The sequence below is a fragment of the Lepidochelys olivacea genome, assembly GCF_965140295.1.
Source record: "Lepidochelys olivacea isolate rLepOli2 genome assembly, chromosome: 9".
In the NCBI taxonomy this organism is placed as follows: Eukaryota; Metazoa; Chordata; order Testudines; family Cheloniidae; genus Lepidochelys; species Lepidochelys olivacea.
In genome coordinates this window covers 90,067,228-90,092,038 of record NC_140419.1, presented here as the reverse complement: position 1 = coordinate 90,092,038, position 24,811 = coordinate 90,067,228, and the positions used below count along the sequence as shown (strand labels likewise).

At 43.4% G+C, this 24,811-nt stretch overlaps 2 protein-coding genes across 7 annotated transcripts in view; both read right to left on the bottom strand.

Moving 5' to 3' along the window:
- Nucleotides 1–13: 13 nt before the first annotated feature.
- Nucleotides 14–15,559, bottom strand: NKRF (NFKB repressing factor). 2 transcript variants are annotated; one of them, XM_084639085.1, is made up of 3 exons: nt 15,069–15,559; nt 7,621–7,757; nt 14–5,379 (listed from the first exon to the last, which is right to left on the bottom strand). In XM_084639085.1, the coding sequence occupies exons 1-3, from the start codon at nt 15,344–15,346 to the stop codon at nt 3,398–3,400; spliced, it is 2,397 nt and encodes a 798-aa protein (XP_084495211.1). In that variant the 5' UTR covers nt 15,347–15,559; the 3' UTR covers nt 14–3,397. The 2 variants fall into 2 exon arrangements, with proteins under 2 accessions (XP_084495211.1, XP_084495212.1); XM_084639086.1 differs by lacking the exon at nt 15,069–15,559 and adding an exon at nt 8,155–8,262.
- Nucleotides 15,560–19,467: 3,908 nt separating this feature from the next.
- Nucleotides 19,468–24,811, bottom strand: part of SEPTIN6 (septin 6) — a 42,796-nt gene continuing 37,452 nt past the window's right edge. For 2 of the 5 annotated variants that reach the window (XM_084639088.1, XM_084639087.1), the window contains exon 10: nt 20,643–22,316. In XM_084639088.1, coding sequence (XP_084495214.1) covers nt 22,292–22,316 — 25 coding nt within the window. In that variant the 3' untranslated portion in view covers nt 20,643–22,291. The other 3 variants (XM_084639091.1, XM_084639089.1, XM_084639090.1) reach the window with 2 other exon arrangements.

The window sequence follows — 24,811 nt, the reverse complement described above, 5'->3', positions numbered from 1 at the left end:
AGATCTATTTGACCAGGGTTGTAGAAGCTAACATTTATTAGTTTGGATCCCTGGAGGTAGATGCTGTTTCACTGTTCAAAGGGCTAATCATTTAGTTAAGCTAAGTATACATCTGTGGTTCATGCACCATAATTCAAATAGTACTTGAAAAGTAACCATTTGTGTTTGTGCTGTTGTTGGCATGGGGGAGGGTCATGCAATAGCTCTAATTGGGCCAACGTCTCTGGGTAAAAAAAGTTATCCAGGCCTATCTGTTCACAAACAGGCTATAGTGACCTCATCTTGCAGACCTGTTCAAATTTTGCATACTTGATTACACAAGCTAGAAGATTAGGTCAGAGTGGCATCATCACTTACACTTTCAAGCAAGAGTTAAACTGATGTCATTTTCAATACAGATAAGCCCCTTAACTAGTGCATGATCACTCAGGATAGATGTAATGCAGTTTTAGGCTTTCAGTTGGATAGTCCTAAAATAAACTCAAGTACACACATGTAACTAGAGCCCTGTGTATTACAAAATTTGTATCTACAGCTAATTGATCCATGGATATAAAGCAGCTGGCTGTAGATTTGCAGAGCTTTAGCTATAAAATTTGGATTCACATCCATCCATGACCCCCTAAATTGGTCTCTGGAGTTGCAGTGGTTTAAACTATACAGCCACTTAAATAGACCAGCATCACCACAGTGCCTAAACTAACTGGCCTGTATTTCACTAACAGTTGAGAAAGATCAGGATGATTACAACTTCCCCAAATATGCTAAATATCTACATTTATTGTGGTACTTTCTGCATCAGACCAAGCATGTCCATTTCGTAACAGCAATAGATCAAAATCCAAGCCTCTTGGCAAATGCATTTTTGATTCTTGGAAGACTTAACTACTTACATAGAAACAGTAAGGCCTGGTCTATATAACTACATTATTCAAGGGTGTGAAAAACCCACACAACTCAGCCATGCAGTTAAACTGACCTAAACCCCCCCGTGTAGACAGCACAAAGTTGATGGGAGAATTCTCAGTCCACCTAGCTAGCGCCTGTTGAGGAGGTGGAATATCTCTGCCACCAGATGTAGTGTCTTCACTGAAGCACCTCAGTATTTTAAGTTCAGAAGCCCCCACATATCATTGAAAATAAACAAAAGATGATCTAGAGATTTAAGCCAGACAAGCCTAGGGCATCATCATAGCTTAAAACAGGAGTGAGCTTCCCCATAAATTACTAGGTGAACAGAGATAGGAAGGAAACATGTAGCATAGTTTCTACAACGTTGTAAATTCTGGGCATATATAAGAGGCATAGTCCCTGCCCTCCAAAAACTCTACAATCTAGATAGCTGTGCAAAAGCTGGGGGCTCTCAGTTCCTGAGCTCAAGGATGTGACTGGTTACTTAAACAGGACTATATGACTGATGAACAGCTCTCTATCCTGAAGTTTCAACTGAAATCCCAACAACTGCCCTGCTCACTATGATCATACGTAAGAGTTTAGGGGTAAAATATTTCCAGCACATTATACCAAATGCATACTTTGTGGAAACACCATTATATTTAGCCAGCTTCCTCTACCCCTACCACAACCTTCCAGGAAAAGGGCTGCTCACTAGGAACTGTGGTTCTGCAAGTATTGCCTCTGCCACACTCCCCTGAGTTACTGTCCCTTGGGGGACTGCTAGAGGACCGAGGCACCAATAGTTGAGATGCTATCAAATGCCATGCAGACCCCAGCCTCCTTAGTACCATTTTCCAAAACCCTGAGTTCTTGAGAGTAGAATTCAGAGGGAGAGGGGCAAGTGGCATGAATCTGAAGAGAGAACATGCTTGCAGAACCACTGCCAAGTTAGGGGACCTAGGTAGCAAAACAGGCCCTAGGAAGATGGTGCTGAGGCATGCTAATGAAAACAAGGATAGCACAGGGGGGCATTTGTTCATTCCTAAGTGAATGCTACTCACCTGTAATGAGTTCTTCAAGATGAGCCTCTATTTTCACACCTGTGAGATTCAAACCGCCTGTGCCATGAGCCACCAGGATCTTCTGCAGTGCCAGTTGGGGCCACTCCCCCTCTCCTCAAAGCCAAGGGTATAAAAGGCAACACAGGAGGATGGACTGACCTAGAGGGCAATGTAAACAGATGGAGAGGCAGATATGGGAGGCAGGAATGATAAAGTGAAGCACAGGGACAAACAGGAGAGTGGCTACTGAGGAGTATCTATCATAGCTGGCTGAGTGAATCAGATATTCAAGCTGGAAAAGACACAGTAGGTCCCATCTGAACAAGCAGCACCTACAGGAGAATTTATATTTGCTTCACCCAGAGGTTGAGTTTTAATCTGTTTTAAAAGGCATGGCTCAGGGACTGGCTTTTGGAAGGTTCCCAAAAGTTCAGCAATGGTGGAAGGACACATCCCCAAAATGGTGACTTGCAGAAGCCAACTTATTTGTTCTTCAGGCAGAGGGCTCTTCTAGCCCAGATGGGCCAGTCCTGGAGACACTCCACACTCAAACCACGTATTGGAGCAGCACAAGACTTTTACATGTGAATCTCTCCTTGACATACAGATACATTAACGTAGAGGATAGAAATAATGAAGCACAATTTGATTTTGCTCAGGGTTAAGAGCTCAGAGTCAAAGTAAAAATAGGTTTTTACAGGCCACCATGGCATTTGCACATATCAAGCAGTACTTTTAGGTAAAAATCCTTCCGGCATTAACTCAGTTTAGTACAAAGTTGATTAGGGTACATTCATTAATTCTCAGTATGGCAAAAAATTTATGAATAAACTGGAACACTAGTTATAAAGAAAGTTGTATCATTAAGCTGGTTAAAGACTTTTCCCCACATAAACACACACACACAAGGTAGAGACATTTTACTTTGCTAACTCTTCTAGAATTGAGGTTTCACACAAAATTTAAGATACATACAAAATGTGGCAAATCCTGTTTTTTCTGGAAATAAAACACTATTTTTATTGTAGTTAATACCAACTTTACATATTTTTTCCTCTGAACTGCATTTCCCGTTTTTAAAAGGCAAAATTTCTTTCCTGGGGCAAAAAGAATAAGGGAACTATCATTTTAAACGGTGTCAATTTTTTTGTGGTTGGACATGTGTTTTTGCTATTACAAAACTATTAAAATGGGAAGGAACAAGTAATATCAAAGACACATACAGTAACTGCACTATTGGCTGCTGGGTTGTGCTAATACAATTGGACAGAACTTTGTAAGTTCTTTTTCTAATAAAGTTTTGGAAATTAAATGAGCAAAGTAAAACATAATATTAATATATCCCACAACAAGAAAATGCAGCATCTGTTTCTTTAATTAGGGATCTAGGAAACTCCATCTCCTTATGCATTCACCAATGAAATTGGACACCATGAAGCTCAATTAGCTTGAGGCATAATAAGTTCATAATGCCCAACATGGCCTTCTTGCTTCAGTTGGTCTAATAAGTCTTCCTTGCGTCTCTTTCTGCTTACCACCAAAAATCTATCATGGCCCTGCCCATGGGATTTACTTTTAAGACCATATTTTTGGGCAATTTGATGTATCTGCTTCCGCTCATCATTGGTAAGTTCTGTAGAAAAAGTCAAGTCAACATGACTATCTGAGCGTGCATAATTTCGAATGATCTGCTCAATATCTCTTTTAGCAATTTTGTTCACCCTTTCCACATCAAGCCCGAGTCCTTCCCTTTTAAATTGCTCCTTCACTGCAATAGGCTCTCGTATCCCTTCGCCATCTTTCCCTAACCCACCACCTGTCCAGCCCATTTTTCTTAAAATCTGATTTCCTATGTTGTCTTCTTTAATCTTCTGTTTGAAAGCCTCTTCTGCTGAGCGGCCCCGAATCTCATTTCTTGAGATGACGTCTTCGATGGTGCCCTTCTTCAGGTTATTGACGACAGTCGGCTGTGTCTTTTTGAGGATTTTCACAGCTTCCTCCGCCGCCTCATGCTTCACAGATTTCTTAATCCCAACTGCTTCAGCGATGAACTCATTTTCTAGCATCACCTTGCATTTCCACCGCATGCCCGTCATCCTTTCGAAGACATACTCCACTGTCATCTTGTTGAACTGAGCAGTGTCATTCAGCGTGCACACAGGATTCTCAGAGTTCTCATAGATAACAAGATCCTTCAGGTCTTTCTTTTTGCCAGAACTCCGGGATGAACAGCCCACTTTCTGAACCTGGGTTGTTTTGATGGGTGTCACATTGGACTGCATCTTCTGAAGAATTTTCAAAGCCTCATCTGCAGCTGCATGTTTGCTAGTTTTCTTACTGCCGTATCCCTCGGCTAAGCAGTGGTCCTGTAAATAGACCCTACAGCGCCATGAGCGGTTTGACATTAAGTCATATTTGTATTCAACTGACATTTTGTTAAATGAAGCCGAGTTGTTAAGTATCCCTATAGCATCGCTAGCATTTTCTGTGAGGACAAAATTAGTCCAGTGTTTGGTTGAACTACTAGAACCTTGCAAGGGATCAGAACCAGACTGCCCAGATGAAAAATCTTTGTTGGCAGCTAGAAAGTCATCAAGCTGTTTAAGAGCAGGAGGCAATTCCTGCGGGCATGTGCCAGACTCACACACTATTAAGTCCTCTCGATAGGTATGTTTGAACTTCCGCTGAGCAACTTTAACTTCCACAGACTTTTGCAACAGCCTGACTGCTAATTCTGTGGCTCGATCCCTGGATCCATTTTTGCTGCCAGCATAACCAGTGGTTAAGTAGACATTTTGGCATCTCACTTCACAAGCAAAGCCATCTGTTGGAAGCTTCTTATTTTTTGGGAGGTCGGCAGGTGCAATTTCTTTTAGAGGAGCATAAATATATTCAGGATTTGTCTTACATGCCTGAATTGATCGAGTCAACAAATATGTATAGTTAATTTTATCAGTCCCAGTGTTAGCATCTGGGTTAGCAAGATTCTTCCAGATTGCTGCTGAGAGTCTGTCAATAAAATACTGCTTTGCTGTCATAACTGACTGGGGGAAAGCATCTGATGAAGACTGGAGAACTGAAGAGGAAGTGGAAAGTTGTGGAGCACCACTCTGGGTAGTGTCCATGCTGTTCAAAACCACACAGGTGGCTGCTGTCTGGCTACTTGCATAACCAAAACCCACCGAGTTGGAGAACTGGGGATCTGCTTCTTGGGTATTGAAACTGTTAAAAACAAAATCCACATAGTTTTCGACTGTTTGGGCAGTGCTGTTTGTGTTTGCATCCTTGTTTGATTCCTGTGTTTGGTTGTCTGAAGGCTCTTCTTTTCTTTCATCTTTTTCACTACTGGCTACAAAGTGTACAGGCTCAAAACGAGGTCTCACGCGGAACCTGGGGAGGACTTTTTTGGGAGGCTCTGGATCTACGGAATGAGTGAAATTTACAGCATTAAAAAAATAAGTTCTACAACATGGAGGGAATATGTACAGTATGATCACCAGCAGTAACTAGTAAGTTTTTGAGTACAGAATTCCCACACCCCACATCACAGATACCAAGATTTTCTGTATGAAGATGTATGCAATAGGTAAGTGAAATTTTCATTCCTAGGCAAGATATTGCAGAATTATTTCCACTTCACCTACTGCTTTGTGAAAAAGTGGTTTTTGTACTACTCAGGTTCATAGATTTTAAGACCATCAGATCATTTAGTCTGATCTCCTATATAACACTGGTTAAACAATTCCAGTTACTCCTATAGTGAGCACAGTAACTTACATAAGAACGGCGATACTGGGCCAGACCAAAGGTCCATCTAGTCCAGTATCCTCTCTTCCGACAGTGGCCAATGCCAGGTGCTTCAGAGGGAATGAACAGAACAGGTAATCTAATCATCAAGTGATTAATTCCGTCACCCATTCCCAGCTGCTGGCAAACAGAGGCTAGCGACACCATCCCTGCCAATCCTGGCTAATAGCCATTGATGGACCTATCCTCCATTAATTTATCTTTTTTGAATCATGTTATAGTCTTGGCCTTCACAACATCCTCTGGCAGAGTTCCACAGACTTACTGTGCCTTGTGTGAAGAAATACTTCCTTTTGTTTGTTTTAAATCTGCTGCCTATTAATCTCATTTGATGACCCCTAGTTCTTGTGTTACGAGAAGGAGTAAATAACACTTCCTTATTTACTTTCTCCACACCAGTCATGATTTTATTGACCTCTATCATATCTCCCCTTAGTCATCTCTTTTCCAAGCTGAAAAGTCCCCGTCTTATTAATCTCTCCTCACACGGAAGCCGCTCCATGCCCCTAATAATTTTTGTTGCCCTTTCCTGAACCTTTTCCAATTCTAATATATGTTTTTTGAGATGGGGTGACCATATCTGCACACAATATTCAATATGTGGGCATACCATGGATTTATAAAGAGGCACTATGATATTTTATATTTTATTATCTATCCCTTTCTTAATGATTCCCAACATTCGATTAGCTTTTTGACTGCCGCTGCACACCGAGTGGATGTTTTCAGAGAACTGTCTACAATGACTCCAAGATCTCTTTCTTGAGTGGTAACAGCTAATTTAGACCCCATCATATTATATGTATAATTGGGATTATGTTTTCCAGTGTGCATTACTTTGCATTTATCAACATTGAATTTCATCTGCCATTTTGTTGCCCCGACACCCTTGTGAGACTAAATTGGGGGAGGCAGTGTTTCCTAGTGGATAGAGCACTGGACTGGGACACAGAAGACCTGGGTGCCATCCCCAGGTCTGTCTGACTGCGGTAAGTCACTTCACCTCTCTGTGCTTCAGTTTCCCTGTCTGCAAAATGGGGACAATGGTACTGACCTCCTTTGTAAAGATCTGGTGAAAAATGCTCTATAATTGATATTGAACATATCCTCCAAAAAGTCTTGATCTGAAAACTTCGAGAGGGAGAATCCACCACTTCACCCTCACTTTAAAAGTTTGTGCCTCGTTTCTAATTTGAATGTGTCTGGATTAGAAACAAGACACAAATTTTACATAAACAAATACTGTGAAGACAATCTGAAGAATTAAATATCTGATGCATAAATACAGTAAGTATAAGGACACCCTTTCTCCACACCAGTAGTATTCTGTTCAAACGACAGTAAAAGATTTAACTCCCATGCCCCAAATGCCAGGCATGTGACTTCACCAGTGAAGCAAAAGGCCATCTCAAGCACTTGGAAAGAACAATCTGATCCAATGCTAATATGGGTCAGGCTGCCATGTACATCTAGACACCTCTGTTGCAGCATATTTATCATAACCCAGTTCATTTGAGATCAGTGAAAAAAAACCCTGACATCTAAATCAGATGACCGTAGGCTTTTAAACTTTTGCAAGTTCCCAAATGCCACAACTCTGATTACTTCTACCATAAGCCAGCCACCAGCTGGGGTGAAGCAGAAATCCAGCCTGCTTGTGATGTAACTCTGTGCACTAAGTTGTCCACTACTTATTTGGCCTGCTGCCATTTCCCCGCTGAAGCATCCACTATTGGCTACAGTCAGAGGCAGACGTTGGTCTGTTTTGCAGTTGCAGTTCCCGTGATCCGAAAATCATAACTGAAGCAGCAACGGAGAATGATGTCCCCTTTGATATGCAGGCAAATATACTCACTGGCATAGGGAGAGCAAGGTGGAGAGCAGGGTCTTTTTGGTGGCTTAGCACGAGGTACCAGCTCGAATGATGGCATCTCCCCAATATCGATACCTTCAGCCATCTTAAGGACTTTCTCCATAACTTGCGAGCCATACCTGTGTGGAATTCGAGGACAGATAGCATTAGAACCTGCTACACTAAAGCTCCATGCTGCCAGGTTTTTACCAGACCACTTCCACTTCCAGTACCAAACCCCTGGTGTCTTTACAACCAAGATTTCAGTATTTGCAACCATGCAGACAGCAAGACCTTACCACCTCACACAAGGAAAAATATGCCTGTGGGAAATATATTTGTACAATATAGCATAGCTTGTGGATACTTCCTAATTAAGTTAAATTAGGACTAGAAAGCTGCCTGTGACATTACAAGTAAAACTCAAGTCAAATCCGGCCTGACCCAATACCCATTAAAGTCAACGGGTGTCTTTCCAATGACTTTACTGGCGTTGGATCAGGCTCTAATAAATGGTGGTGAAAGTTTATGCTGAACCTGTCATCAATTCCATGCAAGCAGATTTATGTGGCTGTGTGGAACCCAAAGAAGTCGGGAGACTGTCTGTATGGCTCTTCTTGCAGACTTGGGCCCTAGAGAAGAAATCTATAATAAGGCAACAAGTCACTACTTTTCATACAGATTCTGAACAAATTCACATATCTTAGCATCAAATATTCTACCAATCATTCATCGCAAGTCATTAATGGAGTTTTGAATGAGTAAACTGAAGCTCCCTTTAAAGTACTTGCTATTGAAATGTATCACTTAATACAGCAACAAGGAAAACAGGAAAACTTATTGGGTTTTAATTCAGTGGAGTCAGAACAGTATTGAAACAGTGACTCATTGCCAATAGCCTAGACAAAAAGCTTAGTGACAATCTGTGACATGTCACCAGACATTTGCCATCACTGATGTCAGACAGCAGCCAAGGAACGCTTCAGTTTTTACTGTAGGAACTCATCTGCTTTTTACTAACAACTACTACTTTAAACAGCAGTTTTATTTTTAAATTAGCATTGATGTCCCGACAACATTTTAAATCCCACCGCCACAAAAGTGACAGTATGATAGTGTTATTTCCTAAGGAGTCCTGCATTACTTGAAGTCTGGTTCCTGCTGCAAAAGAATGTGGCATTAGAACTGCCAAGATCATTTGCAGTTCTAATCTAGCAGAATTCATCAGTGTTACAGAATTCCAGCTCCTGTAATTTACTAAATCTTTTCAGTGTATTAGATGGCAAAAGCTGAACGGAAAAATCTCTAACAAAGGATGGTCTGAAAACACTGCATAAAGCCATGTGCTGTAGATTTTCCCCCACAGTACAGAAAGGATACAGTGTTCTACCACAGGGCTCGTATTTAAATTAAGCAGAGGATCAGGTCAGCATCTTATGTCTACCAAGGCAGACAAAAACTAAGGTCATCATTAGGTTCTGAGCACAAAAGCTAGAGATACGTTGTTTTTTTTTAAGCAAATGGCCTTTGATTAGCTTTTCAATACTGGTGCTACATGTGTATGGAAAGTCTACTCACTGGTGGTATGTGAGAAGCTTTCCTTGCAATGATGGAGACCTAACCAGAATTTAAGCTTGCGTTTAAATATAAGGTAACAAATATCACGAGCAAGCTCTCTGAATGTAAACTGAGGCAGTAACTTCTTCCTGAGTCTGCAGAGACACTGCAGCTCATCACTCTTCCAAGCAGCTACTATTCAGAACCCTGTGAGCAGCAATTAAAACTGCCAAGAAACAGGTTGATTTCATGCTGCTGCTTGAGAAAACTGGAAGCAGCCTCAACAATGGCAGGCACTACAGTTATTCATGGAAGAGAGGGACGCAAAAATGGCAGCAGAGGGAGACACAGAGTAGTGGATGCCATCCCCCACACCAACAGCCACGAGGTGGAAAAATGGAAGCCCTTTCTCTCTACCCTCAACCAAAGGGAGGGTTGGAACTTAAACTTTATCCCCTTTCAGCTAGAGGATGATATGAAAGATGGCACCCAACGAAAAGGGTACAAGAACTACTTCTGGCTAATGGATCGATCCTCCCATTAGCAGGTGTCTGGGAAAGATTAACAACCAGGGCTTGAACAAATTATTAGTTAATATAATTTAAACAGCAAACTTCCCCTCCACTTTGCCTGGAAAGCAAAAACCATTTCAGATTAGAAGTTTTTTTCAGAACACATAAATTCAGCTATATTTCATAAGAGTCACATGTCATTCTCCTCCTCTGTCCTTTCCATCACTGTAGGGCATGTTAATTTTGCACCTCACGGTATCTTTGGGGAAGTCTTCCTGCACAAATCTCTTGACTGACAGCACCTGCACCATCTCATATCTGAACTATTCCCTTGTGCATCAACTGCGAGTTTGTAAATTCTTCAGGGAAAGTAACCCTATTTTTTGGTGGGTTCTGTGCAGCACCACTTACACATTTAGAGAGTTCAGTAACATCATTATTCAAGATCTGACAGCCTTCCTAATTCATGTGTCGGGCCAGGGTAGAAGAAATGAATAAAGAAATCTCCAGTGCAGACAGGGGACATTTTAGTCTTATGTAACTGATTTAAATATGCCTACTCCGCTTTGTAAGCTGGCAGTAAAAATGCCGAAGAAATAATAATCCACAAGTAATTCCTTAGTAACTGGGTCTTCCTTGGCACGAGTCACATGACAGATAATGCCCTGCATCGAGATGCAGGCAGGCAGCACCCTGCACCTGTGCACAGCAGGGTTCCATACAAGTGCAGGAGTCAGTCTGCATACATCTCATTAATAAAGGTAACTGGTACCCTAGCTCCATAAGCAACTGTGGGTCTTGATTTTTAGGCCTAGCAGCTTTTAAAGAGATGGTGAACATGCAACCATGGTTGAAAATGGGTTAATGGGACATCATCAGATTAAATACCATAGGTTTTTTAAAACACTATTAAGTGCTTCCTTATATCTTCTGTCAACACCACATGAGGATATAATTATTTGTGCTGTGGTAGGGTCCCCGGTCAAGGATCAGGACCCCATTTATGTTAGGTGCTGTACAAACATACAACAAAAAGTCTCTGCCCAAAGAGCTTACAGTCTAAGTGTTAAATATTAAAACACAATATGCCATTCATGTTATTTGCATATGGATTAAACGATAAAAACCGTAACCAGTTTCACTTTCTGGCGCTCTCACACTAGCACAATGATGAAACGTTTGGATTGTGAACACTGCAGGGGGATATTTAGATCCAAACTAAGACAGTTAACAGAAATTCAGATAAATGATGAGAAGCGTCTACTAAAGACAGGCTTCATAAGAAGACTATCAAATCTTAAATTTTAAGTCTAAATTACCTGTTAATGTTTCAGAGCTTTCCTTAAGTATTACCTACCTCACTGAAGTTAGTCACTATACTTTTAAGTCATCAGCAAGTACTTATTTTTCTTTAATTTCTTTATCCTTTCCTCACTCCCAAAAATCATTAACTTTTGAAATTTCAGTCAAAGTGCACAGGAAAAGCAGCCCTTTCATAGAATCATAGAATATCAGGGTTGGAAGGGACCCCAGAAGGTCATCTAGTCCAACCCCCTGCTCGAAGCAGGACCAATTCCCAGTTAAATCATCCCAGCCAGGGCTTTATCAAGCCTGACCTTAAAAACCTCTAAGGAAGGAGATTCAACCACCTCCCTAGGTAACGCATTCCAGTGTTTCACCACCCTCTTAGTGAAAAAGTTTTTCCTAATATCCAATCTAAACCTCCCCCACTGCAACTTGAGACCATTACTCCTCGTTCTGTCATCTGCTACCATTGAGAACAGTCTAGATCCATCCTCTTTGGAACCCCCTTTCAGGTAGTTGAAAGCAGCTATCAAATCCCCCCTCATTCTTCTCTTCTGTAGGCTAAACAATCCCAGCTCCCTCAGCCTCTCCTCATAACTCATGTGTTCCAGTCCCCTAATCATTTTTGTTGCCCTTCGCTGGACTCTCTCCAATTTATCCACATCCTTCTTGAAGTGTGGGGCCCAAAACTGGACACAGTACTCCAGATGAGGCCTCACCAATGTCGAATAGAGGGGAATGATCACGTCCCTCGATCTGCTCGCTATGCCCCTACTTATACATCCCAAAATGCCATTGGCCTTCTTGGCAACAAGGGCACACTGCTGACTCATATCCAGCTTCTCGTCCACTGTCACCCCTAGGTCCTTTTCCGCAGAACTGCTGCCTAGCCATTCGGTCCCTAGTCTGTAGCATTGGGTTCTTCCGTCCTAAGTGCAGGACCCTGCACTTATCCTTATTGAACCTCATCAGATTTCTTTTGGCCCAATCCTCCAATTTGTCTAGGTCCTTCTGTATCCTATCCCTCCCCTCCAGCGTATCTACCACTCCTCCCAGTTTAGTATCATCCGCAAATTTGCTGAGAGTGCAATCCACACCATCCTCCAGATCATTTATGAAGATATTGAACAAAACCGGCCCCAGGACCGACCCTTGGGGTACTCCACTCGATACCGGCTGCCAACTAGACATGGAGCCATTGATCACTACCCGTTGAGCCCGACAATCTAGCCAGCTTTCTACCCACCTTATAGTGCATTCATCCAGCCCATACTTCCTTAACTTGCTGACAAGAATACTGTGGGAGACCGTGTCAAAAGCATTGCTAAAGTCAAGAAACAATACATCCACTGCTTTCCCTTCATCCACAGAACCAGTAATCTCATCATAAAAGGCGATTAGATTAGTCAGGCATGACCTTCCCTTGGTGAATCCATGCTGGCTGTTCCTGATCACTTTCCTCTCATGCAAGTGCTTCAGGATTGATTCTTTGAGGACCTGCTCCATGATTTTTCCAGGGACTGAGGTGAGGCTGACTGGCCTGTAGTTCCCAGGATCCTCCTTCTTCCCTTTTTTAAAGATTGGCACTACATTAGCCTTTTTCCAGTCATCCGGGACTTTCATTCTGACTAGCAGGGATGTGGAAATCTAAAACAGTATCCTAGTTACTATATTGTGGTTTCCACAAGTTAATGATTGCCATGTCTAGGGATAGTAACTAGATAGCTCTTCCATTATTGAAGTGTGTTTTAACATAGCCAGAAAATTCAGTTTTAAGGTGCTTTATAACAGGTGCTTTATGCTTTAAGTAACGCTAAATACATAAAGACAAAATTATTCATACAACTATCTTTTCTAAAAAAAACCCTAAAATTAAGAAGACCACAAAGTTTAAAAATATAACTTACTTTTCACTATTTATACAGTTACTTTTTGCATTTTTCTCATCTTGAATAATGGAAATTGACCAGTTTCACTTTTGTTTTCAGGTCAATTTCAGGTTCTCCCTATACTAATGTTTCTCAACCATCCCTCCATGGACCAGTGCCAGTCCCTGAGATTGACCTGATACAGATTAGGAAGGCAGCAAGCAGTACTTGGTGTCAAAAAGGCTGAGAAACACTGTCCTGCACGGAGTTCCTACATTTTGGGAGGTGATGTGTTAAAAACTGATTCTGTTTAGTATTCAATAAAAAAACATCAAGGAAATGTTCAGTTTGCTCTTAGCATTTACATCTCAAATATGCAGCATTAGGCTAGGGCTTGGAAAGTGGGATGCACCAAAAGGAATAACTAAAGAAGAAAGCATCTGTAGAGTAATGGTCAAGAGTGGAATATTCAGACTTCAGAATCAACTGGTATTCCCTCCCTATTATGGTCTATTTCAATTATCTTCCTTGCTTTCAATGTCCTTTATTATGCAGGCCCCACCTACTTTTCTGCTGTGATTTCCTTTTGCATTTCCCCACATACTTTCTGCTCTGCATATGATGCTCAGCTTGATGATACTTTCACCAATTTCTCCATGCCTTCTTCTGTGCTTATGACTTTGCCCCTTCCAAAATCTATTCCTGAGGGCTCCACACTCATTCAAAGTCACTCCTAAAAATGCAGTTCTACAGCATCACTTACAGAAAATGAATGTGTTTACACTAATTACATAACCTACCAAGGAACTATCAAGTCTGCCCAAAGAGAGTAACTGCATAACTAACTATAACCCATGCTGTTGCCTCAGCCCTCAGCTGTATGTTATATCCCCGCTATCTATCAAGTCGCCCATTTCAGACCTCATCCTGCTGTGACAGGGCGGCCAAACATATTGGCTCTCTGACCCTCATACAACAATCTTCAGAAGTTCGAGAGCTGAGGCACACCTGATGGGGATCGGGGCTTCAGCCCCGCGGGAGGCACCTGACAGAGCTTGGGACTTCAGCCCCTCTCCTGCTGAAGCCCCAAGACCCCTCTCCCCGCTGGGCAGAAGCCTCTACCGCACCACCCTGCTGCAAGGCAGAGGTCCTGTGCTCCACCGCCCCAGTCTGATAGGTGGACGAAGAGTCTGGGGGGCTCTGCGAGTTGCACTTTAATGGTAAAAGAGCCGCATGTGGCTCGTGAGCCACAGTTTGGCCACCCTGTGCTATCAGTTCTGTCAGGTGGAGATCTGGACCCATGCAGTGCTCACAGGAAGACAGACGCTTTAGCTGATGAGAGCTCTTTCTGTCTGAGTGCCTCATCCTTTCATTTTTCTTTACTCTCCCGCTTCCTCAGGTATATAGAGCATCCACCAGTTTCCATCATTAATTTCAGGCTTGTGCTGGTCTGTTCAGGCTGCTGGGTGTCATGCTGATGGATTTCACTTCTTCCTTTATTTTTCTGTGTAACATTTCTCTAGGTCGCCCTCTTTTTCTCTTTCCAGGTGGTGTCCATATTACCACTTGCTGTAACAGTCGTGTTGGTGGCATCCTTAAAGCGTGTCCTAAATGCGTCCATTGTCACCTTCTTACCATATTTGATGCCTTAGCTTGGTTTGCTCTACTCAGAATTGCTGATGTTGCAAGAAACTCTTTCCAATGGACTCAGAAGAACTTCCAGTGGGCAGTTACTTTGGAAGGGTGCTATAAAATAATTATATGCCCCCCCCCCTTTTCCATTGACATCTAGAGGAGTACGTCTAACTCCATTGTTGGAGATGGGGTTCGAGGAGCAGTTTGAGCCCGGCGAATGGGAGCCTTCAGGGAGAGGTTATGGAAGGGGTTTCCAAGCAAGCTAGGGGGGGCAGCATGGAAGGCACTGAGGGGAAAGGTGGGATCTGGAGGGGGACAGGAAGATGGGGAGGAACACAACGGGAAAGCGGGTCTGAGACGTTGGAGAGGAGCGAAGGAAGGAATCCACTGACTCGGCGCTTCCTCCTGTCACTTCCCCGCGCTTCTGCCAACGCGACAAAGTTACCGGGAAGGGAAAAACCGGCCCCGGCGCCCCAACCAGGCAGCCCCAAGGCCACCCCCTATCCCCGGGGAGGAGACCTCCCTCCCCCCGCCGGGGGAAGCCGGATCCCCCACGCTGGGCCCGGCCCCTCACCTGCAGCCCATGAAGACGTGGTTGGTCCAGAGCACGGAAAGCGAGAGCAGCTGGTCGATGGCGGCGCCCGGGTAAGCGGCCAGGTGGCGGAGGATGAACTGGCGGCGCAGCCCCCAGTGCCAGTCGCTCTCCTGGTACTGGCGCCACTGCTCCAGCACGGGCTCGGGCACCGCCTCGGGCTCCGGGGGCGGCGGCGGCTGCTCCGGCGGCGGCACCGGGGGCGGCGGCGGCGGCGGGGTCAGGAAGTCCCCGCCCAGCAGCATCCAGCCGCCGGCCATCGGCTCGGCCAGCCTGCCCGCCCGCCCGCCCGCGCCGGCTCCCGGCCTGCGGGGAGAGGGAGGGCCGGGCCCCACGTGCGGCCCGAGCCGAGCCGGGCCGGGCCGGGCCGGGGATCCCGGGGCGGGCCCCGCGCGCAAACTCCGCACCCCGCACGTGCGGCCGCGACCCCCGCGCCGGGCCCCTCACGCGCCGCCCGCACCGCGTTACTCTGTAACCTCTTTTTTTTTTTGGTTACACGCTCGTCACGTGGGCGTGACATCAAGAGACCGCGAGACCCCCGCGAGCACGAGAAGGGCCGGGCCCCGCTCACAGCGCCACCTAGCGGTGCCCCGAGGGGGCTGCGGCAGCCGGGGAGCGCCGGCGCTGGGGCCCGCTGCACGGGGGGGGGCCCGCTGCACGAGGGGGGGGGGGGTCCGCACGCGGCGCCCGCTGCAGCGGGCCGGGCCAGCTAGGGGCCGGCCGGCTCCCACAACGCTGCAGGCCCGGGGCGGAGGGGCAGCGCTTGGCCGGGCTGCTCCCCTGCACGCGGAAGGCAGCAAGGCGGCCCGGGAGGGAGCCGCAGCCGGCACCTGCTGCTGCCCAACGCGCACTACCTGCAGGCTCAGCCCGGCTGCACCCGCACGAACGTGCTCTGAAGCGTAAAGCGGGGTGGCCAAGGCGTGGCTGGGGAGGCCGGTGCGGCTCTTCAGAAGTTAACCTGGCTCCTTGTATAGGCACAGACGCGGGGGCTGGAGCGAGAGGGGCCAGCTGGCCCAGGGGGGCACTTACTGTCCCAGGTGCCCAGAGCCAGCAGGCCAAAAAGAGCTGCTGTTTCCCTCCCTCCCCCCATCGCACAACAGCAATAAGTCTCCTGTAAGTCCCGGCAGAGCCAAGGCTTGTTTATGGCCTGGCTGGTCTAACGCCCACTATTGTCAACCGGGACCTGCATGATGACGAGACAAGCATCAGGGCTCATAAGCCACCCATTGCAGTAAGACCAACATTAGCGCTCCCCCGCCCCTCTTTTAGCTGAGTAGATCTTAGGGTTATTTAGAATCTGGCTAGCTCTGGAATTACCAAATGAAGGGAAAGGAAGAGGCTCAGCATGGAGGCATATAGCCCGTGTACATTTTTAGAGCACCCAACTGAGCACAAATAAGAATTTACCTCCTACTCACTGACTAATATTAGACCCCACAGACCTATTTTGTGCGACTAGTCAGTGGTATTAATGGGTGTAACTGTTGGCAGGATCAGGCCTGGGTCTGTATAGCCCTGGGGACTCAAAGCTGGGTGGGTGGATGCAGGCAGATGTGTACATGCACACACACTAACAAGGTACTTTTAAATTATTGGACAGTATATTTTTAAAATGTAAAATCTTAACTACATCAGAGGAAATGATTTTCCTGACTGTCAAACGTTTCTCATTGCAATTTCAGTGTAACCACCGCCCAGTTGCAGTCTAAACATTGCAGTGTTGTACCAGTGCATGAGAACCAGAAAGGGACACAGAGTAGAAACAAAATTAACCCTGGAGAGAGGACAGCAAGAAGTGAAGAGTTCTGGCTGCGTTGGGGAAAACCCTACTTTTACATTTGGAGACCAGAAGCCATTTGTTTCTGCACTTACCTCTGACTGGTGCTGGATGGTTGAGACACACTAAACCATGGTAATAACGGCAAAGACAGAGAAAGCACAGAGGAAAGGAGGATTCCTTCATGCCCCAGGCACAGACCCAATGACCAGCATGCTGAGCACCATCTTGCAATTCCCGTACCTTCTGCCTCTCAGTTGCCATGTCTCAGGGAGATTATGTTTATGCAATGAGCGACTGTCATCTCTGAAAAAAGATAAAATACAAAGCATCCCAAGAGCCTGGAGAGAGATGGTGGTAGCAGAAACTGCATCACTGTTGAGATGTGGGTTGAAGGCAGTGATGCACATTGATAAACTGGAGTGGGGGTCAGACTTGCTGGCCCAAATACCTTGATTAAACACCAACTTGTGGGGAGACAAAAGACCTGAAAACTCAAGAGTCTCAAATTTGCCCTAGGAGCAAACTTCTGGGGTTCCAGAGAATAGGCAGGTGGCTAATGTTGCCCTGTGTATGAAAGAGCCAATGCCTACACTGTTGTTACTATAGATAGCCATCAAATTGGATCCCATATGTATAGGAAAGAGAACAGTACCTCCAAAAGAGATACAGGCAACTGATAATACAGTGAGTCAGGACCACGCATCCCTTCTGCAATAAATTCCATTTGCATAAATGGAAATAGGTGCCTAAATAACACCCACTTGCTAATATGACTGATTGCAGGATCAGGCCCCATTGTGTGATACTCAAGGGTTATTATAGACTACACACAGCAATTAGAGAATGCATGAGGCATCCTTGGTCCCTTTCATCTGTGACCCCAAGTCCAGCTCCTCAAGCTAGGAGGCCTGGATATAGTTCAATAAAGCAGTATCAAGTCCTTTGCAATAAAGCTATACAATGGCTGAGGCCCTCCTGCAACAGAGCAATTCACAGGTGAAATCAATCAGGGAGCAACAATCAAAGGAAATGGACATTTTAGAGTGATAGGGCAGCTCTGTTTCCAACTACATGCTGCAGGCTTGAAAATGCTAACTGCAATGGTAGGCCCATTCAGAGTATGTCTATCCTGCAATAAAACACCCCTGGCTGGCCCATGTCAGCTGACTCAGGGTCGGAGGGCTCAGAGTGTGGGGCTATAAAACTGCAGTGCGGATGTCTGGGCTCGGGGTGCAGCCTGGGCTCTGGGACCCCACGAGAATATGCCAAAATTGTAGCGCATTGAATGCAATTCTGCTCCAACTGTATCTAAAGCCACCTCTTAAGCAACCAGTTTGTTAGGCCCTTGAGAAGAGGCCCTTAGAGATCTCACTGTACTTTTAGTCTGCAGTTCAGAGAGCTCACCTACAGTTTCATAACTTTGACAGAAACAGTCTTCCCTCAACCAACTGAGTATCTCCTAGTTTAAACTGGAATTTTTTCCCATTTGAGAGTACTGCTTTAGTTAGCTGTATATAAAAGCAGACAAATATAAACTGTGTTATAAAGATGAAATACACAGTAAGTACATGACAGGTTGTTCTGGACACTTTAAATACAGTATTTCATTGTGTTCTGGATACTTTAAATACAATATTTCATTGCTCATTTTGGGCAACGGTTCTATCAATTTGAGGTTTCACACAAACCCAAACAAACATTTTTAAGGTTCAGACCAGTCTAGTTTAATCAGCCACCCTCACAGTGCAAAAAGCAAACATCCCATAAAAGGCAAAGAGCAAACTAAATATTTACATTTTCAGTTTTAATAATCTGCAGTGTTAGTAACACACAAGGAAATGTTACTAGCCTGACACAGCCTTCTGAAAAAAGTCAGCTAAACAATTCTTTATCTTAAAGTGCAACGGGCTAAGAGAAAATCCATGTTGAATTTATAGAGCTTTCATCCACCGTACATTTTGGACTCTAAGGTAGTTGCATCTGAAGAAGTGGTTTTTTACTCACGAAAGCTTATGCCCCAATAAATCTGTTAGTGTTTAAGGTGCCACAGGATTCCTTGTTGTTTTTGTGGATACAGACTAACACGGCTACCCCCTGATACTTAAGATAGTTCTGTATTTTCACCTGCACTTAAAATATCTCAGGCTCTGATCTCCTAAACTAAGCAGAGACAGACCTGGGAAAGAATCATATGCAAGATCTCCAAGACAACCCAGAGTGTGCTGCAGGAAGTGGTGCTGGCAATTTAGTGGGGGGCACTTTCCATCAAGTCAGGACTGCTCTAAAGCTTCAGCACAGAGTTAAGGGTGTTGTCTAGAGATGAAGTACTTGGGATGAAATGTAAAAATCATACAACCTCCCCTGCATCACCAATACCCCCTCCCCCCAGCCTCTCAATGTGTTTTCCATTAAAAAACCTGTGATACTTCTGACAAACTTGTTAATCCCAGTATCCTGGCTACAATGCAAAGTGGCTCATCTACTGAGCTGCATACATTTCCTTCGAAGAGAAAACATGACTGGCGGATTGTTTGATTTAAGGGAGTCCCACAACACAAACAACAGCAGGACACGGCTGGGTTTTTGCATTTTTTTTAATTGAAAATTTACATTAAAGTTAGAAAGGTATCACGCTTAACAGTGCTGGTTCTTTAATGTTTGTCATGTAAATATAGAGATGCAGTGCAGTTATTCACACTTCCATTTGTAAAAAGGAAACAAAAAATAAAGGAGAGAGACAGCAGAATACAGTTTGGAGAAACATGCAGTGAATGTTCCAAGAGAGAACGAGACAAGCAAAAAGTTCTACGACAGGCATCAAATGCATTTTAAGGACACTGCACTCTACTCACATGGTATTTGGACAGAGCATTACCAGCCACTGACAGCTCCGCCCCTCCCATCTCAATAACACTAAGTGCAAGATCATTCTCTAACTAAAGCGCACAGGGGGAGGTCACACTATTTGGAGTGTTTTACACAATAAATGATTTCACGTTAAAAAAAATCTCACTCAACCTGTGGTCAATCAGGTGATGCAGTTTAATAATGTGGTGGAGGCACCAAATGACAGTAATGAATAAGAAAACATTTCGTTTTGCTTTACTTCCTTGTTAAAATTAAGTATTTTGTGGCTGTCAATGTGGCAAATCACCCCTTGTTTGTATCTCCTTCATCAAACGCAACAATTTACAGAACAAACCAATGAACTCACATACTGAAAACACCCTGTCAGGCTTCAACAGATCCTTAGGGGAGTCCATGACCTTTCTATTACGCCAAATTAGAGGAAAAAACATGGTTGTAACCTAACGTTTTGAAAATTTCACTACTCATTAATCTAATCATCACATTTCTGTTGCTCCTCCAAGTTTTTTGTACATGATCAACTTTCCCCAATATTGTGCGGTCTTGTCACACAAAATACAAGACACTTCAATTTTAAATACCATGCATGTCAGAAAAGAGCTTCTTTCCAAGACACTAACACTGAAGATTTGTTTCCCCCCAGACATTATAGGATCCCTAAACTCTTCTACAAGTGGCAGTCTTCTCCCTCAGACACTGTGCAGCTGGCGAAGACAGACTTAAAAAAAGCTACAGAAAGAGAGAAAAACAGGAGATTATCAAAAAGGAGAAGGACATTCAAAAAAGCAAGAAATAGAAACTCAACATGAAAACAATAGAAGAGAGATGGGCACATGCATCATTTCTAGGCAATTATGGATCCCGCAGGGGCTGCTCAAAGTGCTTGAAGAAAACCAGACAAGTTAAAACTTGTTTAAAAAATACTTTTAATAGCATTGTAAAAAAAGTCAAATGATCTAAAACAACCAGCAATGCAGCAAGTGAAAGCAAGATGAAAAGCCCCTTTCAGCTAATCCCTGGAACCCCTGACAAAGTGAAACTGACCGATTTTGGAAAACATGCTTACATTCCACATAGCTGAAAGAAGCAAAAGCTTAAAATATTTCAACTTCTTAAAAAAGAAACCAATGCTTTTTTTGGGGGAAAAATTGTCTTTACAGTGAAACAGGATACCTGAGACAATATAAATAAATTGCAATACAGAGTTTTAATAGTCCCGATTTCTAAAACGAGGCCACACCTTAGTTTCAGTTATGGATTACTGCACGAGGTTAACTGACCACTTGAGTGACTATATGGATAGAAAGGGGACTAAATACACACACCACTCTAATACTTTAAACTCAACTCCCCCTTAACATCAATGCACATCACAGAGAACAGATTATATGCCAGCCTTAGAATGATACTATTTGGAACACCTTGTATCAGGGTATGCTTAACTAATTCAGAATGTAGGACTATATACAGCCCCAGAGCCAGGAGTTTGCCAGAAGATTTGGGGCAGTGTGTGTCCCAAAAGATTTTCCCTGAATATAAAAATCATGATATCCAGTAGAAACAATGAAAAGTTTACCTGAGTGGTATCTATCAATGTCGATCAGTACTTAATTTGAAGATGAGCATGTGCAGACAACTGATTAATCTTCTGGCAACAGCAAAACTGTCACACATTGAAGTTACCAGCTACCATTTAACCAGAAGGGTATTTGGGTGGGAAGGGGGGAGGGGCGGTGTAGGAGGGAGTTTTGTTTCAAACTTTGTAAGATGTGCACACTTCAGATCCTTCTAGGTAAAATTATCTCTCGGCGTATAACTCTGCATTGAAAGATCATTTTACACCCAGAATGACAATGTAAGTGTGCTTATCTTACACAGAGTTTTAAGAAGTTTAAATGTGTTATAAAAGGCGATATTTGCCAACACAGACCCTGATCCTGCAATGGGATCTGTGCCTGCAGACCCCGCAACCAGGCAGAGCCCAGCACACACAGATCCGACTGCAGGATCAGAGCCAGTAGGAATTTCAAATGAGTATTAAAATGTCAATTTTCAGGCAATGTGACTTGGGAAATCAATCAAATGAGAAAGAATTAATCTTTTACAGCTATTATACAAAGCATCCAAGATACAAGGGAAGTTCTTAACCTCTCAGTCATACCATAATCAAACCTAGGTGCTGTTGTCTTCTTAAACTCACCAATAAATATATTTTAATCTGTACTGTTATTTTGACAGCACAAAAAAGAAGCACAGAACTCATTTTCACATCCCTTAATATTGGGGGGGGGGGAATCCATTAAATGTAGAAGAAAAAATTAGAGATTTAAAGTTACAATGTCCAAAAACCTCATTACTGACTTACGTTACATGTTTTAATAAAAGCAATAATCATCAGAACACAGTAAAGACAGATTCATGATGAAGATACCTAAGAGAGCAGTTTTGCATAGGAACGCCAGGACTGAAATATTATGAGAAGCTGTCAGTTTATATTAGAACCCCCAATTTAACAAGTAAATGAAGGTCCATTCCAGCCCATTGTATTCAGGGATTACTATTCAGTACAGAGCCATGGATTACTGTAAAAGAAGGGCAAAAAAATGTAATGTTAACCAGAATTCACTGTCTGAGGAAGACTATTTTAAACATTTCCCCATCAAGAAACATACAAGACACTTACATGCAGACTGTGGTAAGATGTATATTTAGTGATCGAAGTGTACCTGGCCATGGGGTGAAATACTGGCCCCACTGAAGTCAGTGGCAAGAGTCCCACTCTTTCCGTGCAAATCTCGCATTAAAAAAATCTTTTGCTGAATAGAAAACTTAAGCAACTTGGCAGCATCTGCTTAGGAACGCACATGCTGAACTTTTCTAGGCAATACTTTGTATATTAAAAATAAAAAAAATTGACAGGTCCTGAAGAACAAGTCACATGGAAACATTGCAACATATCTTTCTTCATAAACACCAGCTTGTTCTAGCAAGTCAATATGGGCCCTAGCCATCAACGTTCCCTGAGTTTGGATCCAGAGTTTGTTTCAACCCATCGTAGTGATAGGGCAATAAAATTAAGAGGGCAGCCTAGATCAGATCTGAATCTCCCAGACAGGGGGGCAAGGGAGATGTTTGGATCTGGCATTTTGGTTCTGTCCACCATTGGGAAAGGGAAGAAATCACAGGGATTTTGCTGCAAAGATTGGATCCTGATTTGAGTTTTCCCAAAGTTTGGGCGGAAGGTTGTTCCATCCTCTGGGTTTTGGCTCAGGCCCATCCCTGCTAGCATGGCAAGTTTTGTAACAGTCACTTAAATTACTCAAATTAAACAATAGCACATCTAAATAATGATGGGATTAGATGTTTATACATGAAATGAAAACAAAAAGAGAAAAGCCTCAATCTATAGGCAGCCACATTTCACCAAAATGCATGACTACAGCATTCACAGGCAATCTGTGATAAGGCTCAGGAGTCATGGCACTAAATGCAACCAACAAGCAGCCGTGCTCTCTTACCATGCAGCCGTGAAACAAACATGAGAGAGAAATAATCATAACAATTTAGGACAGAGAACATTAGTTCTGAAAGCGTTTGGCAAACGTGCTACTGATCCAGGGAACAGATAGCAGCGTTTAGCATCTCGTCAGTTCCACACAGGTTATTGCTGGGTTCTTCACCAAAAAGACAGCCAAGGATGCAGACTCTTTTGCTTTTTTAAGAGTGATGAGAAGAGGAAGGGAGTGGGGGGGTAAAGGTGGGCAAACAGTCACAGTGGCGTAACTGCATGTTAACTGAATGTGGGAGCATTCGGTTCTGGTGCGAAGGGAAAGGTTCTACAGGAAACCCGAACTGAAAATGAAAGAAAAAGGCAGATTAATGTTTTTATGGATTTAAAAATAAAAATCAATATGGTTCCTAACATACAAAACAAATGAAAATGTTGCTACGTGTTAATAAAGTTTAATTTGACTGATTACAAGACATGCTTTTCACACAGGCACACAAAGCAGTGGGATAAACCAGGCTTCTATTTAAAACAATCCTTTTGGATCTCTGCAGATTGCAGGATCTATCATCTGTGGATCATTTATACCCTTGCAAAACAGTGACACCCTGGAGTACTGTAGGGATCAGTAAGTATTGCGAGTATTTTTTGAATTGCTGAAAAAGTACCAGATATACATATTAAGCTCAGTAAGGACAAATATCCATTCAAAAGGCACTGTCTTGCAATTGTGTATTTTGAACAAAAGCACTTTATTGGATTCAGAGCCCAGCGCACAACAGCATCCAGTTACAAGGACTGCCAAAAGTAATCCAAAACCAACAAGAATCAGTAATGTTCACTCCAATTGCATTTTAGCACTGAAGCTTTGTACTCTGCACGAGAATGAACATAGCTGTTCTTTGAGCTTATTTTTCATGTTCAGATCCTGAAAAGCAAAGAATTGTTCTTTTCTTTGTTCTACACTTCTCATCAGCAGCAAGAACACTCATCTGGTCAGACAGCTCGAGAGATTTCTTTGGTTTATTTCAATCAGTATAGGACACTTCTGGAGATCTTACCATTAAGTGGAGCTTGGTAAACGCGTTAACTTCAATTCAAATGCCTCACTTACAATCAAACACTTACTTCCTATTCTAATTTGGATTGTTTCCTCCCTCTCTGAATAAAACTAGAACTGGCTTTTACTTCCCTGTTTAAGAACAGACTGTGGGTTTGTTAATAGCTAGATCCTAAAGAGAGAACTTCTTTTAACTAGATTATAGTAAGTGTGTGTGTGATGGTCCAAATGGATATGATTCCGATTCTCTTTATAAAAGGTGGGTAAATATGACTTTAAGAGCATGTTCTTACGGCAGTGCATGCAGCCTCTATTAATGTTGACAGGGCTGATGCCCCACCATCTATTTATTTAGTAGGAAATTGAAAAACTCACATATACACTTATTCATTCCAGCTCTAAGAAAAGTAATAGACAGCTGTAATCATCAGTTTATTCTTCATCCATCCCATAGAGATGTGGGTGGCTTTCCCTGTCTCCTTCAGCCAGACGAGGGCATTTCTCAAAAG